The 13,497-nt window shown below is 32.3% G+C and overlaps 1 protein-coding gene across 1 annotated transcript in view; it reads right to left on the reverse strand.

The window, feature by feature from the left end:
• Positions 1-13,497, reverse strand: part of RALGAPA2 (Ral GTPase activating protein catalytic subunit alpha 2) — a 409,611-nt gene that overhangs the window by 197,739 nt on the left and 198,375 nt on the right. Inside the window, exons 25-27 of the mRNA XM_036748146.1 lie at positions 9,589-9,717; positions 8,727-8,785; positions 5,748-5,856 (exon numbers count right to left, since the gene is read on the reverse strand). Coding sequence (XP_036604041.1) covers positions 5,748-5,856; positions 8,727-8,785; positions 9,589-9,717 — 297 coding nt within the window. The remainder of the gene's footprint in view (positions 1-5,747; positions 5,857-8,726; positions 8,786-9,588; positions 9,718-13,497) is intronic.

The following is a 13,497-nucleotide window of genomic DNA, read 5'->3' on the forward strand; positions in this document are numbered from 1 at the left end:
CAACACTTATTTTAATTTGTTTGCCCATAAAATAATGATATTGGATATGATTTGGCTCTTTTTACTATGTATATATCTCTGCCTCAAATGCTAAAATTACATTGATGTAGTATCATATCCTGCACATAAAAATTTACATAGTATCCTCTATTACCTGGATTCTTAACCTTTTCTATGTCATAGTCCCCTTGAATAGGTGAAGCCTATGAATCACTTCTTAGAGTATTTTTTAATGCATAAAATAAGATAAATAGGATTACAAAGGCAACCTTCAGGCTGAAATTTAGTTAAATTAAAAAAAATGAGGCCACGCGCCCCAGGTTAAGAACGTTTGCTGTAATTACAAGAAAACATTAATCATATATGAAAGTTTAACTGTATAGTTCCCACATACACCAATATATTTATAGGAGCACTTTTTGTGAGAGCAAAGAATTAGAAACAAAATAGAAGCCCACTGATTGCAGATAAGCTAAATAAATTGAGGTACATAAATGTAATGGAATATAACTGGGCTGTAAGAAATGATGAATATGATGAAGAAAGAGAAGCATGGAAAGATTTAAATGAACTGATACGGAGTCAAATAAGCAGAACCAAAAAAACAATATATACAATGACTACCACAATGTAAACACAAAAAACCCCACAAAACAATCAAAAGTGAATGTTGCAAAATTACAAAGAATAAGTGTGGCCCCAAAGAAGAGGTAAGAGAGGAAACTCCCAATTCAGAGGTCCATAGGTATGGTACACTTCACATATTTTAGATTTTTTTCAATGTATCAGTTTGCTATTTTTTTCCTTAAAAAATGTATTTTTATATGGAATGGCTCTTTTAGAGAGGGCAGGGGAAAATATATCGGAGAAAATTTTGGTAACATAAAAACTTTTTAAAAAAGTTTTTAAAGAAAATTAATTGTAAAAGTCAAATGCCTTATCCAAAAACACATAGTTTAAAATTTAGTCTCAATGCAATGATATTACAAAGTCAAACTGGCTCTAGAAAAATAGTGAAATTTATTATCCCTATAATTCAAATCTGAATGTATATACTGATCCCTGATAAATTATACAGCAAGTAATACCCACTAACCTCATTAGGATTAAAAAAAAACACCTCAGAAAACAGTATTTCAAAGCTAGAATACTTTAAGTGATATTATGTATACTGCCTTGGACTTAAGTATTTATGCAAAAATATAGCCAGGGCTTTCTAGAAGAAGTATATATACACACACGCGCGCGCACACACACATACATATATGTATATATGTATATATATATATATATATCTATATGTGTGTGTGTATGTGTGTGTGTGTATATATATATATATATATATATATATATATATATATATATATATATATATATATATATGTATTTCTAAACATAGGGAACCCTTCATCTCCTGAATTTCAGACTCACATTTCCAAATACCTCCTCTATATTTCCCATCCCATAGGAATCTCAGATTCAATATGTCCAAAATAGAAATCCTTATCTTTTCCCCTAAACTTACTACCTCTCCTTATACACCTATATTCTGTTGTGAGACAATTCTTCCTGTCATCCATGTTCGTAACCTAAGAATTATCACCAACTCTTCACATTTGCTTACACCTCATATCCATTCCATTGAAAAGTCTTGCCAATTTCAACCCTTTAACATCTTGCTCCCATCCCCTACTCTCTACTCATATCACAATACTTATCCAGGCCCATATTACTTCTACCATGGACTACTGCAATACCTACTAATTGGTTTCTCTTCTGCATGCACTAATTTCCTTTTCTAAGCCATACTCCGCATGGCTGCAACACTGATATTCCTAAAACTTCAGGTCCAAACACATCACTCCCCTATTCCAAAATCCTGTTTGGTATTCAGAACCCTTCATAACTTGCTCCCTCCTACCCCCTTCCATTTTTATTACATCTTACACCCTACCAAGTACTCTTCAATCAAAATACACTGGGCTTCCTTACAGTTGCATACACAAAATGCTCCATAATCTCCATAATCTGGGCATTATCACTAGTTTTCCCTTATTCCTGGAATTCCCTTGGCTTCCTTCAAATTCCAGCTAAAATGCAGCCTTCTGCAGAAAGCTTTTCCTAATGCTCCTTTATTGAATTTATCCGGTATATATCTCATTTGTACATACGTTTTTGAGCTCCTTAAGAGCGGAGATTATTTTGTACCTTTTTTGTACCCACAATGCTTAGCACAGTGTCTGGCACAGAGTAGGTGATTAATAAATGCTTACTGACAGACTGACTTTCTATTGCCACTAGTATGAATCATAAACTTTTCTATTGTCATTTAAATCTCTTTACAATTTGATTCTATCTCTCAAGTTTGATCAAATATTACTTCCCTACACAATTCTACATTCCAACCAAAGTAGCCAAATTGTTTTCCCTTTCACAGCATTCTGTCTCCTACCATCATGTCTTTCCAGGCTGTACCATATAGTCTAGAATGCTTTCCCTCCTCATTATCTCTTGGAAACACAACCGCCATCCCCTTCAAGAGGCCTTTTTCAGATTCCTGGCCCCTGCCCCAGTTCCTGGTCCCCAATGCCTGATCATTATTCATTTTGTAATATAGATAGACAAATGGATGGATGGATGGATGGATAGCTGGAATCCTCCACAGTAAAATTTGAGTTTACTGAGGGTAGATTGTCTCACTTTTGTACTTGAATTCCTAGCACCTTCCAGACTAGCTGGTAGGTGATTAATAAATGCTTCCTGATTCTTGACAGAATGACATGCTCTCCTTCTACCTCTCCCCTCCCCAAAAGTTTACATTTTGATAAGCACTTTAAGTTATACACAGTGCTATCCTCATATTAGTCTGTTAGAGATGGAGTTGAAATAAAATGAAAAAAAAAAAGCCTTATCATCCCCATTTTATGGATGAGAAAATTGGGAATCAGAGTTGGGATAACTTGTCGAAAGTTACATAGCTAGTAAGAGGAAGGCTTGGGACTAGAAACACAGCTCTCGGGTTCTCAGTTCTGTGGTCTGAATTACATTCCCACCCCCCTATTCCTGTGTGCATGTATACATGCACAAACACACACACACACACACACACACACACCATTCCCTATAAAGACATAGCTTTCTTTCATTTTTTTTTCATTGTGATGCTTATCAAAGGTAAGGGAACTGGAATATCTTGGACTGTCTCTGTGATGTAGATGCTGGCTATAGCAGACCCCAGGGACACTGGTTATCCATGAGGGCAGTGATTTTCTTTAAACTCAGAGTTTTTACTTTTGCTAAGTAATTTTAGCACCCTGATGGGAGTTTTGGTCCCTTTGGGGAAGACCAAACGGGACACTAAATTCATCCAAAACCCTCTTTCACCTATGACCATTCAAGACAAAGCTAGGACCCAGGCTGGATTCATGTAGATGATATTATTTTCTGCCAGTTATTTTTAATTAATTTGTTTAATGAACAAGAATGTTCTCTCCCTCCCAACTCGCCACTTATTAGAAAATAGAAAAAAGAAAAACAAAAGTCTTTAAACAAATATGAACAGTCAAGCAAAAGTCCTTTGGAATCACTGTCAGTCACTGCGTTGTTCAGAGTTTTTAAGTATTTCAAAGTTATTTGTTTTTAACAATGTCGCTATTATTGCATAACTTTTTCTCCTGGTTTTGCTCACTTGACCGCATCGGTTCATGTAAGTCTCCCCAAATTTCACTGAAATTACCCCTGTAATCATTTCTTTTGGCACAATAGCATTCCATAATGTTTATATGCCATAATTTGTTTATCCATTCTACAAGTGATTGGAACCCTGTAGTTCTGAATTCTTTGCTACTACAAAAAGAGCTACAATAGATACTTTGGTACAAATGGTCATTTCATCTTTCTTTGACTTCCTTGTGATATAGGCCTAGTAGTGGTATTGCTGGGTCAAAGGGTAAGTTATTTGAGCACAGTTGCAAATTTCTCTTCCAAATATAACTGCTTTCATGGATAATCTTTCAATTGTATGAGAATGAAGGAATTATAAAGCATGATGTAACATTTTATAAAAGCTTAAGTCTCAAAGTGTTGGCTGCTTTGTGAAGAAAAAGCCAAGATTTTAAAAATGTCAATGATGGTGACCAAAGAACACATGTAGAGAACAAAATTATCTATCAAGAAAAATCAAATATACAAGGCTTTTAATGCACCTGAAAAATTTACAATATTGAGACATATTTTATATAAAACATGTGCAATATTATGTAAAACATAATATTTCTAAATATCAAATCTGTTAACCCAATAATTCAATATTAACTAATAAAAAACATTTTAAAGATACAAAATAGGAGACACATTCTTTATTAGGAAAAAGAATGTAAGCTCCTTGAGACGAGCCAAGGACTATTTAAATTTTATCTTTCTAGCCTCAAAAACCAGCATGGCACTTTACACATAGAAGAGACTTAATGTTTCTTGAAGAAAACAGACATACTACTACTAAATTTTATTTAAGTGACAATAATTTTAAAATGAGTTATTTCACAAAAGAATTCTAATTCCCCTAGTCCAACATACAACTTTTCAATAATTATGTTTGAAAAGACAGAATTCTACTTTTGTGGGCTTACTTTTCTAAACTCTTCACAATCTGGCTCCCTCTTGCCTCTCCAGATTTATTTCCTATCTTTCCCACTGATATACTCTTAGTTCAGGTCAAGCTGGACTGTAAGCTACTCCATGCACATGTCATTCTGACCCCTATCTCTGGGCTGGACCCACTCCTCAAAGCCATCCTACTATCCCTTAGATGCAGTCCATCTGCCGCCTCCAACAGGAGAATCTTTTCTGACTTTCCCAGGGTGAAGGTTTACCCTTTCTTGAGGTTACTCTGTATTATTTTGTGCACATTTGATGTTTACTTAATTGTTGCAGATTTTACTCTCTCAAAAGAATGCAAGCTCCTCAAGGGCTCACCACAAATGTGTAGTAGGTATTTAATAAATGTTTGTTGAATTGAATTGCAATATGATAGTTTCAAAGCCGAGGTTTTGTTCGTGATAATACAAATTCATGATCTTCAATTCAAGCTACTCCATTTCTTTAGCAGTAAGAGACTATTCCACCTAACTCATGCCTCCCCGCCCCCCGTCCCACACACACACGCCAAAAAGGAAAAAGGAAAAAAAAAATCTGTTATATTGACAATCCTTCCTTAACAAATTTGAAGTGGCCTCTAGACCATATCGGTACTAGACATAAGATTCTCATTCTATGATTTTTCTTTAGTTCCAATGTTATAATAAACTGAGCAAGAATTTTGAAATTCCACAATATGTAAAGATGTGTGCAGATGACTAATCTCAGCAAGACAATCTCTAAATTATGATCACTTTACTCATAAATGATCTATACATAAAAAATTTTTCTGTTGTCTTTTCTTTACTTTTATTTCCCAAGTACTGATATAGGAGCTAGGACTTCTCAATGTCCATACCATTGCTAATAAGAGCTTTACCTACTGAAGGAGTAGTGAATGAAAGTATCAGGGGACAAATATTAGTGCTACTTTAGTGACCTTATGTGTTAGGCATGTTTTGTAGACTGCAGGGGGAAATATGAAAAAAGTGAACAATAATCAATACATTAGGCACTTAGTAGGAAAAAAAATCAGACCCAATTCAAATTTGAAGTGCATTTTTAATACATATAAAACATTTTAATCTTATGTTAAAATCATGAATGAATACCTTTAAAGTTACACCTATGACATTGATTGCAGCCTTTACTTTTGGATGGTTTGTACACTGAATAAGCTCTTCACATATCCAAAGTCCGAGGCAGCAAATAGAAATACATCTTTAAAAAGAGAAAAATTCCTTATGAAACTTGTGAAATATTACTGGTATGTTTTAAATATATTTATATAAAACAAAAAAAACAGAAATAAAGCATTCTTTGTAGGCTGGTTTCCAAGATGGACATAAAATCTGGCTCCCTGTACCATGTAAATATTTATTGAAAACAAATGGCATATTCTCTGTTAATATTCATGACATACAACTAAAATATTTTAACAGAAATGTATGTTCAATATATTTTTGATATGTATAAAAGAAAATTTAATTCAGATATAATTATTTTTAAAAGTCTCAAAAGCTTCTTTTTTGGAAGTATTCCTTTAAGTTATAAAATCTTCACAAACATCAAAACAGTATGTTTTCTTTGGACTCAAATTTTAATGAAACTAAGATTCAAAGTACATTTCAGAAGGTTATTACTTTTAAAAAAAGACACATAAGATGTAGGAAAGCTTTTCCTTCAAGCAACGTTGTCCTTTAAAAATTGATTGATTATCTACAAAAGCCATCTCAAATCTTTTTGTTTAAAAACTTGACTTATTTTCTTTGTTAGTACCTAGAAAATTTTCATCTCAACATTGGATCTACTATTCACCCTCATGAAGTAAATTCAAAGGTGTGTTCTAAGATCTTTCAGAATTAAAAGAAACTTTAAACTATTATTTGGAAATCTATGAGTACATTTAGCTACTTTTTATTCATGGACATTTATCTGCTGGATTCTACATGTCACATTTGAAAATGATAGATTATGTTCAGTTTTTGTATTGTCTGGGGTTCTTTTTCTTCAGGTTAAGTTGCTCATTAGACTTGCCTTTCTTAATCAGCCATACCTTTATTTATATAAAGATATTCAAATTACCAACATAGTAGAGAAACTCATTTTAATACATTCTCCAAATATAAATACAGCATAAACTTAAATTAAAAGCCTAAATGGATCCAAATAGCTTACAAAGCTAGCATCAATCCAATCCCAATGATAGTATTATAAAAGCTTTGTATTGTACTTATAACCCTGAACTTTTCCTTCCATATATTACCCACTGAATCTTTTCTCTACTTCACACCTTGTTTCATAAATCATTTTCACAGAACTCTTTCTGGTAATTTTATAAACTATTTATTGCTTTTAAATCTTACTTTCTGTAAACTGTTTTGCAAATTATTTCATTTTCCATGATTTTCTATGTATTCTCTAATTTTCGTTAAAAATTCTTTAGTTTACTTCAACTCACACTTAAATTGTTCAATCCAGTAGAATCACATCATTTAGGACACTATTTAGTTTTTCATAGAACTGCTGGCCTTTTGTAAGTTTATGTAAAAATATTCTGAAATTTCTTTTATTTTTACTAACAGTTTTAAATTCTTCAACAGAGAATATTCATTTCAATATCAATACAAATATTGTTTTTACTATGAATGTTAACTGCTAATACCCACTGTCCTGCTTGCCAAATATCATAAGCATAGGTTTCTCATTCCCTGGACCATTTGCATTAATCTGAGGCATATTAAGATTTAATACGTCCCTAATACTGCCCCTGAATTTTCAATGTGCAAATTTAAAAAATCTCTTTCTCCGAAACATAATAAAAGAAAGCCTCACATCACAGCATAACTCCTTTCCATGCCCACACCAAGTGTTAATTTCCTCTATTTCTTTCACCAGCCTTTCAAGAACCTAAGCCCTAAAGTTATTCTGAACCCTACACATATACTTCATTCGAACTTCATGGATTTATCTAATCATCTGAGACAGCATGTTCCAACAGACAGACACCCTGAGAGTAGGAATGATGTGGGTTGAAGGCCTGCCTCTGATACTTAGTGGATCAATGACCCTAGGGTGAAGTCACTTAAGACTTGAAATGGACAGCTGCTAAACTGCAAAGGTCAGGAAGTTATCTGACCAAAAGTTTTCTATACCAATTAAATAACAGATCCAACTAAATCCAAATTGCCATTATTTGACAAAAAGTTTTCCCTACTATTTTAGACTATTTAAATATTCATTTAAATGGGCTCCTCTTTGCTTCACACTTTCCACATAGATTTGAAAAGAAATATACACTGCATAAGGAATATGAGGTTGAGTCTTTTGGCAGCAAGTTATTCTCTCTTCCCAATTTCATCATTCTTGCCAATCTTTGCATTTAATAGTCTATACAAGTCCCAAACCACTGATGTTGAGGAAAATTCTCCCACTGGGTATATTCAGTAATCATTTTATGAATTAATCTTTTTAGACTATCACATAAAGTAAGGCTATCTTCTACTGCTCAGTGGCCACATTTTGATCAGCTAGGACTTTTTATTTATTTACTTATTTTGCATTTCTTATATCTACAATTAAATCGACATTTCCATCATTCCTGTTATTATATCCTCTAGGTAAAAAAGGCTGTCTAAGAAAGAAATGCTCTCATGTCATTCTAATAAACGTTAGCCACAATGCTTAAGTAGATTATCCCAGTGTTGTTGTCTCTTCCAATTATATTTAAATGAAATCTTTGGAAATATTACTTTCTTTCTTTATCCTTTAGTAATGAATAAAGGAACACAAAGTATTACCTTATAGTTGATAGTTTCCTCATTAAGTTAAAGATTCTTTGATTACATTTAATCAACAAGATAATGAAAGAAATACTGTTTTCTTAAAATCATTCTTATTTTGAAAGGAAAAGATTAAATCACTTTGTTTTTTGTCAGTTAATTGTTTTAAAAAATACAACAAGCAACATTTAAACATGACTACGTTTAAATGAACTGTTTTTAGGCAAATGTTATTTCACACGAAATTGTTTACATGTTAATTTTTTATCTTAAAAGTCTAAAATAGTTTACCTTCTATTCAACATTTACCTTGCACCTTCACATGGCTCATCTGTTGCATTCTTCAATAAAATATTTATGAGGTAATGCTAAAAACACAAAATTAAGGGAAATAAAAGCTTTGCATCAAATGGTTTTTTATTTTGTTTTGTTTTAAATCATATACAACTGACTACTTTTCAGGCAACTACTAGCTACTAGAACACTGGGAATTTTAGAAAGAATGCATGAAGGACACAAGGTAGAAAAATGACTCCAATATGTAAATTTAAGCATGGCCTTAATAAATGGAACAGTAACAAGGTATGTCGAGATATCAATGTGTGAACAAATTTACACTTAATAAAATTTAGGTGAGAAATATTGATTTCCCCACTAGATGAGGAAGAATTAATATATCCTTAAGAATTTATTATGTTTATAGACCAAAGTTTCTGTAGTACTGTTTAAAGAGAAAGGTATCCTTAAGAGTAAGAAAAAAGCTTTCTTTCTCTTCAATGCCCAAAAAACAATTTGCCTTTTATATATTTAAAACCATTTTTACTTTTGAAATTTTCTTCAAAGGTAAAAAGGTGAATATTTAACTTCAGTCAATTATGTTATTCATTTAAGTATAACAGTCATGATCAAAAAGACTAAAAAATAACTTAGAAAAAACATCTTCAAGCTTAACTAGCAATCACTGTTTAAATAAAATAAACAAAATGGCAGCCTTAAAAGTGTCATGAAACATTTCAGTATTAAAACTATTATTTAGCTTATTTTGAAAATTTTTCCCTTTTTCTGAGTCAGTTTGTAATAATATAAAAACATGATAACAACATATCTAATTATGTTAATCAAAGGATATACTTTAGCAAATTTAGAAATGGGTATTAATATTCTAATTTACTTTGATGTCTTCAGATCCAGCGATGACTCCATCAATTTCAGGAACTGACTGAAGTAATGGAATTTTGGGGTAAATGTTGGGAAAGCATACAAGAGAACCCAGAATGGTGTGAGCTTCTGAACGTGGGGCCTGTAGAAAAAAAATAAATAAATGTAAAATATAAAATTCCCATGACTCAGAAGCATCTGAAGCCTTGAAAAGTTTGATAAAATAAATTTTAATTTTTTGTAGGTGTTTTTGGTTGGGTGGGTTTTAGTTCTTATTCACCAACAATAACATGTTATAATCAATCAAATATTTATTAAGTACCTACTATGTGCTAAGTGCTAGGGATACAAAAGACAGAGTTTACAATGTAGTGGAGAGGCAAAAGAAGTAAAAAAAATGATTCAAGTTATATATGACTCAAAAAGGAGTTCTAGTGACAAAGACAGAGCCTGGGAGCCTTCTAAGTTCAAGTCCTACTTCCAAAATCTATTAGCTGTGCAACCCTGGAAAAATCAATTAACCTTTCAATAATATAGGTCGTATCTGACACTTTTCATCTAGGTGATTCTCTAAGATGACTAGATGTAGAGAAGATGCCAATTGACTTGATAAAGGGGATTTCTTCATTCAGGCCATACCTATACCAATAAAATCACAAAACAAGTCACTACCTTTATTCTAAAGTATAACAGATGGAAAACCCATGTATTGATCTGTTATCTATGAAATATTAAAAACAAAACAATAAAAAGAGGTCACCTCCAACATGGTTGATTGGTTCATTTATGGATTTATGGAAATACAAGGATAAGAATTACACAGTATAAGAAGATTTAGGTGGTTTGCAATCTGCATTGGTAGAATGGATTCCTTACAATAATGAGATCATGCATTTACTGAAGTACTGAATACTAATCATTATACCTGGTTAATTAACCATGATAAATTGCTATTCTTGAGAATATTTATCCTTTGGCAGTAAATATTCTTTTGAGGAGAAAATAAATAACCTAAACCACAGAACCTGTGGCCATCTAGGTCCTTCGGTGAGGCCTTTTGACTGAGTCCAAGTTTTACAGAACAAATCCTTTTAGTAAGGGGATTTGTTCTGTGAAGTCTGGATTCAGTCAAAGGGCCACACTTGAGGGCCTAGAAGGCCACATGTGGCCTCAAAGCTGCAGGTTCCCCACCCCTGATCTAAGCCAACCTTTATGCAACAGACATACAGACCATTACTGGGACCATACTCAAAAGTCTTTATCATTTGGTAGGATCTGGTACACTTTGCATTCTATTGTCATAGTCTTTGAGAATCCAGAGTTGCCTCTGTGTGATAATGAGGTATCAGAGAGAAAGACTATACTCTTAATCGAAGGGTTCAATCACAGTATGATATTTTTTAAAAGGAATTATATCTAGTTTGGTAAGCTCTATGTATATTCAACCAAAATTCTCAGAGAACAAAAAGATGAATTCTTATAAAGTAAAAAATATGATTAAATCTGAATGTAATCAAATAAACTTGTGATTAGAAATTCATAAAGTCATAAATTCCAATTTGTACAATGGAAAGAAAATATGTGGGGAAAGGACTTGTTTCTATGTTAATAAAAGGATAAGAAATATTTTCCTATCTATCCTGCCCTACAAGGAAGTAGGGGGAAAAGGAATGGGGCGGGGAGGGGTGGTGGTATGTGACAGAAGGGAGGGCTAACTGGGGAACAAGGCAATCAGAATATATGCCATCTTGGAATGGGGGGAGGGTAGAAATGGGGAGAATATTTGTAACTCAAAATCTCGCGGAAATCAGTGTTGAAAACTAAAATATTAAATAAAATGATAAAATTTAAAAAAAGAAATATTTTCCTAAAACCTTAATATTTTCAAGATTCATAGAATAAAGTTAAAAGGACAGATGGTCCATGGATCATTTTATTCCATTTTTATGGTCTAAGAAGAAGACAAAAATAATAACATGAACATAGGGACTATATTGTGGGAGGTAGCAGATTTTTTCTTCACCTTGGACAATATTTTATTTTGCATTTCATATGTTACTCTATGTCACATTCTCATAGGATCAGTCATGATAAAAGTAACTTATTCTTCAAAGTTTGAATACAAGTGAAAAAGTTGCTGGACCAAGGGGTAAAACCAAGGACCAGGACCAAGCACTAAAATGGCATATGTTCACAAAATAAAATGGAATTGCACAATCTGTTTCCTTCAAGAAAAAAGAGAGAGAAATCATTACTGTATAACAGAAGTGCCTAAAATGAAGACTATGAATTGTCCTTCATGCTTGAAGAGGACCAAAATGACATCACTATGTTGGGGTCAAGGTGCAGTGCATCCAGCTGTGGATGATCAGACCAATATAGACTCAGAAGGCTCTACCACAAGTCAGACACCAAAAATACATATAAACATTTGGAGTGGAGACATCTCTAAATTTGTATATTTCACATTACTTTTGAGCAATATTCATCTCACCAAAAATAATTTCCAATAATGTATTTCACTTCTTTAATTCTTATAAGTTCTTTTTTATTTCAGATATAATTTGATTTTTTAAAATCTCTTAAAATGAGGTTAACTGTCTGGCTATTTTATTAATTTTCCCCCCAAATAATTCCTCCTAATTTTATTTATTAATTTAGCAGTCTCTAGTTTCAGATTTATTAAACATTTTTTTCAGAATTTCTACTTTGCTATTTAGAGAAATTTAGGACTATGTCATTAATGAATATCAATTCAAAAATTGTAAACAGACTAAAGCAATTCTCTGAAGGAATTATGACCTAGTTAGATTTCTAAGAGGTATGCAAGAATGCTCCAAAATTAGGAAAACAATTAACACAGTTAGCCATATTAAAAACAAAAAATATCCCCAAATACATGATTATCTCAGTAAATACAGAAAAAAGCCTTTGACACAATACAAAACTCATTTATGTTAGAAATTCTACAAGGTATAAGCACAGAGGGGCCATTTTTAATATAGTAAAAAGTATAAAGTAAATATTAAAAAGTATAAAATAAAAATATATCTAAAACCAAAAATAAATATCAAATGTAATAGGGATTGACTATGAGCTTTCCCAGCCAATACAGGAGTAAAGAAAGGATGACTACTTTCCTTGCTATTGCTTAATATAACTCCGGAAATGTTAGCAATAGCAATAAGATAAGAGAAAGAAATTACAGGTAGAAAGATGTGTAAAGAAAGGATAAAACTAGATCTATTTGGTGATGATATAAGTTAACTCAGAAAATCCTAGGGAATCAGTAAAGATACTAATTGAGTCATATAATTGATTCACATAAAGATACTAATTGAGTCATATCTTCAACAAAGCTGAAGGTTAGAAAATAAACCCTCAAAATGAACAGCAATTCTAGATAATGAAACAAAATCCAAGAGTCAAGGGAAGAAAGGAAAATGTCATTCCAAAAAACAAAATTCATAAAATATTTGAGAATCAATCTATCAATCATACAAAATACTTGTATAGAATCAAGTACAAAGTGCTTCATAAGAAATTTAAAAACAAATTAACAAAAAAAAAACTCAAAAAACACAGCTGCAGGAATAACCAGTTATCACAGCCAGGTTCTACTAGTACACTACAATAAAAGAGACAATACTATAATAGCAAAATTCATTAGGAAAAACAAAGTATCTAGAATAATAAAGGGAAATAATAAACAGAGGTACAGTTAAGGGGGGAAACAGGCCTTCTATACCTCATATAGATGCTGATATCAAAACCATTTGCTATTAGTAAAAAATAGAAGTAGATCAATGAAAAAGATTAAGAAAAAGAAGAATCAGAAACAGTGGAATTCAATAGCCCAGCATAAAATTAAGTGGAAAACAAATTACCTAGGAAAGAAATCCCTATGTTATTAAAAACTACT

This window comes from Trichosurus vulpecula, chromosome 3 (genome assembly GCF_011100635.1).
Source record: "Trichosurus vulpecula isolate mTriVul1 chromosome 3, mTriVul1.pri, whole genome shotgun sequence".
Lineage (NCBI taxonomy): Eukaryota > Metazoa > Chordata > Mammalia > Diprotodontia > Phalangeridae > Trichosurus > Trichosurus vulpecula.